The sequence below is a fragment of the Geospiza fortis genome, unplaced genomic scaffold (assembly GCF_000277835.1).
Source record: "Geospiza fortis unplaced genomic scaffold, GeoFor_1.0 scaffold41, whole genome shotgun sequence".
Taxonomy (NCBI): domain Eukaryota; kingdom Metazoa; phylum Chordata; class Aves; order Passeriformes; family Thraupidae; genus Geospiza; species Geospiza fortis.
Window position 1 is genome coordinate 6,380,243 of NW_005054299.1, and position 6,000 is coordinate 6,386,242.

General features: G+C 40.2%; 1 protein-coding gene across 2 annotated transcripts in view; it reads left to right on the forward strand.

Moving 5' to 3' along the window:
* The window catches only part of MTA3 (metastasis associated 1 family member 3), a 140,185-nt gene extending 135,920 nt beyond the window's left edge, over positions 1–4,265 (forward strand). The window contains exon 20 of one of the 2 annotated variants that reach the window (XM_031059739.1): positions 68–179. In XM_031059739.1, coding sequence (XP_030915599.1) covers positions 68–79 — 12 coding nt within the window. In that variant the 3' untranslated portion in view covers positions 80–179. Of the gene's footprint in view, positions 1–67 lie in introns of both variants that reach the window. The other variant, XM_014308016.2, reaches the window with a different exon arrangement.
* Positions 4,266–6,000: the final 1,735 nt, after the last annotated feature.

The window sequence follows — 6,000 nt, forward strand, 5'->3', positions numbered from 1 at the left end:
AGACTGAGATTTATCTCTTCTGTTGTCTCTCTCTTCCTTCCCTCCTTTCCTCCTTCCCTCCTTACAGAAAAATCCGTAAGAAGTTCACCAGGTCCCAGCTGAAAAGAGCTTCCAGAACACCTTGTTCTCCAATCATTGCAAAGACAAAGTCTCTCATGAACAATAGGCAGGCCCGAACAGAGCCAGGACCCATCATACACTGAAGATATAACAGCATCAGCACCATAATTATGTCAAAATCATGTTTGATTGTGAATGCAGACATAACAGGACTTCCCACATCTCTGTGACAGAAACGTTGTGTGGACATATTGTGGCCGGGTTCTGTGTTCTGGGCCGGATCCAACAGCAGCTCTTGTTTTCCCTCATCTCTGCCAGGGCTACTTCTGGTTCACTGTACAGGCCTACCCCGGATCCCCTCTGCTCCCAGACAACAGTGTTGGCTGGTCAGGGAGGGGCTGTTTGCGCTGGTCCCACTGAATGGATGCAGAGTCCACCCATCATATTTGTCTATGCCTTCTTGTGGCTCAACACAAATATGCAGCTTTCAAAACCATTGCAGTGTCTTTAAAATGGGATTTAGCCTTGAGGTGTTGCATTTTCAAACAGAACTGCAAACTTGGAGTGTTCATATTTTTCCATATTGGCTTGAGTCACCTTGGGTTTGATTTTCTATACTGAATGTCCACAAGGACAAGGTATTGTTCAGCAGTTCTGAAACTTAGACTGAATTAGGAAATGTCCATCATTAGTGTCCAATTTTGAAAATGTTGGCCATATTAGCTGTGTTTAAAATCCTGGAAAGTATTATGTGTGACAGTAAATATCCAGCCAGACTAGGTGCATGTGTAGGAACTGGTCCCATTGTCTCTGTATTTGAAAGCATCTGCCTATTTCTTTGGGTATATTTTGCATTTCCTGAAGCCTATTCTGAATAGTGAAAACCAGCAGAACACCATTCCCAGAAGACATGAAGAAACAGATTATTTCCTATTAGTAATGTCTCTCCACAAAATAATTTCTACATTTTTATATGTCTGGATAAAGAGGTCTTGCAGAATGCTTTGAATTCATAAATGTAAGGCTACAGTTGGATACTTACCATGGAGAGATGATGTGCCTTTTGTAACTTCTTGTAGGAAACTGTCACTCTCCCTGAAGGTGGGAATGGCAGCAGAGGCAGGTCTTTTATTTCTACTCAGGTACTTACAGGTGAACAATCTCTGCCCTACTTTGAAATCCAGAGAAATCCAGTGTGGAGCACTGCTGGGTGGCCCTAGTTGGGATGTATCAATCATCTGAGGCAAGTTGTCCTTCAATAGGATTGGATTCCATATGACGTTTAAAGATGTGGTCAGACACTGAACACATCATAGCAAAATGAGATGAGCTTCAAGACTTTTTTTTTCTTCCTCTCCATTTACCAGATAGCTCCAACAGCATAGTACAGATGTGAGGTTTTCATCCAGTTGTGGGCATGCACCCAGCTTTTGGTTAGAAAGACAAGGATGTAAGTGACATCTCATGCTTCTGAGTGATCCCCCAAAAATGATTTCCCCCTATGCATTTTATTGTTTCAGTCTGAAAGAGCATCTGTGATCTCAGCCTAAAACTAGCCATACTCTCCATGTAGAATTTTGAGCTCCTAAGACAGTAACCCAGATGCTTCCTCAAAGAAGAAAGCACTCTGACCTCTTGAAGCAACTTGCTGATGATTTTCCATAATGATGGATCCAGGTCTCGTCCGCTGTCCTTCACCAGCAAGAAGAGGTTGGATACAAGGAGAGGCTGATGACATGGAGCGCTTGCTCCTAGTGCCCTGAACATTTTAGTGAATGTCATTGATCCAGATTCAGTTGGAGAAGACCTGGGATTCATCTACCTACAGTACTTTCCAGTAGCCATTGAAATGTGCAGCTCTAGAAGCCTTCTAGTCACTGGATCTGCATTTTCCTCTAAACAGGAGGGCTTTCTATCAGATAGCTGAATGGAGACAACCTACTCTTATTAGTAAGAATTGCCTTTATTAACTGCAACATATGGAAACACCTTCTGTATAATAGCTTCCTCACCCATTAGAATAAAGAGAACATGATTATTCAGCAATCTGTTTGACTGAAAGTATGAAAAACATGAACATAACGAGCTTTGTCTCCCTCAGACATCACTGAAATCACACACAGCAGACTCATTTTCCAAGTGTTGTTAGCTGTAAGGTGGTAGATTTTTTTACCCTGCCTTATTAAGCCTGTACTCAAATGATTTCTTTTAGTCAGTGTGCTCCAGTGTCTAGACAGTATTTTGTAGAATCTCTGTGTGTTCCTGCTTTTGACAAAAGTATTAGTATCTGTAATAGTCTGATGTGAAGTCATTTTTTCTTCTTCCCTTGGAGGAGAGAGAGACTGCTAACACAGCTCCCTGTCAGCAGCCAGCTGCCTGATACCATTATCTTTTGCATCAAATAGCCAAGGTAAGGAAGAATCCCTTGCAGCTCCAAGCTGAGGTGCTTCCTCTGGATACACTGGAAAAAATGTTCCACCTCTGCCCAGCAGAGCCATTCCCCAGGTGGCAACAGCCCAGCCTTGGGGTGGGTAAGGCATGGAGGAGACTGATAGCTGGAACAACTGCTCTGTCCTTCAACAGCTCTGCATACAGCTACAGGGAGGCATCCTCTCTCCTACACTGCACATAGTGCACAGAGAAACTGCACACCATGCCTTGCACCTTAGCTTTTACCTGGTCTCTCTTCATCTGTCCCTCAAGGTGTTCTCCAGAGATGGATGCAGGATTTACCTGAGAATTTCGACTGAGAGCGTGGATGGAAGATGCGCTCAAGTTGTTCCTCCTGCTGGGTTTGGGCATAATGATTTAAATTTTTGTAGGAATTGTGAAACTCCTCATCACAATATCATGCAATTCCATGCTTTCTGTTGAGTTAAAATATTTTTCACTGGCTGTGAGCAAAGACGACACATTCCTCTATAAACTGAAACAGTATATCCACAACAAATCAGAGTGCTTTACTTCTTTATCAATCTTCCCAACTTACTTATTTTAAAATCAGCCGACATACATCAGTCATCAACAATGACACTGAGTATAAACATGAACCTTGTAAGCAAGGACAAGAAGTTTGGTACTTGCCATGATATGAGAGAATCAAGGCAGCAACAGCACTGCATTTACAATGTGATTTATTTTTCTGTTAGCTAAATAAGAAATTCTTTTGAAAATTTGCCTCTCCACTTACAAATGTGGGGCTAAAAAACCATGTAAAATGCACAATCTCTTTGTGTCCAGAGGCCTCATGCAGAAAGTAGGAGGATTGTTTTAATGTTTAAAATGTCTATGTTGCCATTTTCAACTATATAGCTGCTTAGCTTTCTTGAAATATTGTGTATACTGTTTTCAGATTATTTTTTTAAAGGCCCCGACTTAGTGGTGGACTTTTTGATTCTGTAGGATGGTAAAGAATGTTTTGAAATACTTGAGATTTCCTGAAATGTGTTGGTCACATGAAAACATCTTTAAAACCAGTGTTTTGATTAAAGGCAAATATAGCCTTCGTTTCTGCAGTACAAGCCTTGCAGCATATAATGAAAAACTGGGAATTGGAAGTGAAACGTAGAACAAACAAGGAGTAGAAATGGTGAAATGGAGCCTGCACTTATATAATGTGCACTTTTTTTAGTAATCTAAAGTAAGAATTATTTTTTTTAATAAATATAATTTCAACAGAGATACTTTCCTAATTATGAAGGCTTAAATAAAGTGGAATGGCTGCACAGTAGTTTCTGATATAGTCACAGTATAACACGCCACAGCCTTTTGCAGGGAACAATTATAGTCCTTCAGAAATACTATATTACTGGACACAATGTCTTTATGTATATGTACTGCTATGGTAATGGAATTGTTAGAATCCTTTGGAAATTTCTGCAAAATAATATTCATTTTTCATTTTCTTTTGAAGCTTCTTTATATAAACCTGTGTCTTCATAAGCCAGAGGGGTTGTCAAAAGATCTGAGTTTATATAACTGCATAGTGGATTTTTTTAGAGTAAGTCAGGACTTTTTTATTCAAATGTTGCGTGTTGAGGGAGGAAACCTAATTTTGGAATACATGGGTTTTGGATAAGAGTTTTGAGGTTGTACTATATAGTGATCAACAAATTTGCAGGATATGCTCCCGTTGCTCATAAAGATTTAACAGTTGGTATTGAAATGCTGTATTGATTAAATAAAAAAAAAAAGTAAAAATTAAAGAGTTGTCTTAAAATTTCTGCTCTTTAGACTAAAAGTGAATTTCTCAATGGAATGGTAAAACTGGGAAGCTCAGTGTTGGATGTTTGAGAACGTGGAGCACCTCAGAATGAAACAGTACTATTTGATTTGCATTAAAGTGTCTTTGTGTACAAACTTTGTGGCTCTTGGCCCTTTTTGCAGGAAACTAAATTTCTACATTGGTACTGTCATCCTGTTCTACAGTAGGCTATTGAATAGTCAAAAGACTGAAGATTGGTGAACCACATGAGAGTTTAAAAGAGAAGTAGGTAACAAGGGGATGAGGAGAGAAGACTCAGAAGTTGGGGAAAGTGAGACACAAGGTACTGGTCCTTACACTGGAACACCAGAAGGCTTTTTAGGATTGAACTGAAACCTAGGCAAGAGGACTCATAGCCCACAAAAGCAATAGCAGAAGATACAGTGCATTGCAGTCTCCAGTGAACTGGCCCATCTAAACTTCTCAGGTTGGTATTAGCATCAAAAAACTTTGTATCTTCTGTTGGTGACGCCTAGAACTGGTGGCTCCTATGTAAATATGGAACATTATCTGAGTCCTCTTCTTTAATGACATCTAAGCTAATTTCTGCAAATTAATTGGATTTTTTTTCCAGAGGAGAATCATATAAGGCTCTTCTGAACAGAAGTAAGGGCTGCCGCTTCACAGGTTTGTTCAAGGCAACTGTTTCCATCCCCTAATTCCCCAGTCTGTCCTGGGGATTGCAAGATGCTTAGTCCACAGGCTAAATATTGTTTCAAATGTTTATTTTAGAATGGATTATCTTCTTCTCCTTCCCTTCCCTCCACCTTCTCCCCCCAGGACACCTGTGTAGATCCAAGTAGAAGAGCTCAAGTTCTTCTGTGGTGTTTGGATTTAATAGTGTTTGGATTTAAGATGAGTTATATTTACTAGTCCTTCTGGGTGTGAAACACTGGTATCATGGAGGGGATAATCTCTGAGAGCAGTCCTTTGCTGGCAGAGCTGAGGAACTGGGAATCTCTTCAAGCAGGCTTGGACAGGCTCACAAGGAATCTCAGTAAAGAAGGAGGAGGTCCAAGGGATTCATTGCTTTCAAAGTTTGGCTGTACAGCCTTTCCCATGCCAAGTTGAAATAGGTACCTAAGGGATAATTTTAGTCTCCCAGTTCTTTGGTTCACTGTGAAGGTATTGATCACACATACAAAGCCTCAGCAATGAAAGGACATAAAACGTTTTTTCTTTCCTTTGCATGAGCAGTCAGAAAAAAGGAAAAACATATCTTAAAAAACACCCCTGCAATAAAAATCAACCAAACAAATGAACTCCCCCCCCCCAAAAAAAAACCAACCAAAAAATCCATGGCTCTGCTGTCTACTTGAAAGCAGAAATTATTGGAGAGGACATTTTGCTAAGAGATGAGTTTTGTTTTGGTCCATGGTATATGCAGAACTTTCGTAAACCACTGGAAATACAGAAAGCTTTTCTGTGAGGCTGGTCTGACATGGTGACACTTTTCCATTATTTCAGATGCATCATGGTCGTTTTACAAAACAAGGTAAGTAGTTGATGCATGACTGTTACCAAAGTAGCATGAAAATGCTGTGTGAGCTTTAGGGCCCTGTTGTATTAGAGCCACTCGTTACCACTGTGGCAAGACCAAAGGTTCTTCAAATATACATTATTTGTGTACACACTAAAGTGTGCTCCTTATAAGCTAAGCAGAGGGATCTTTATGG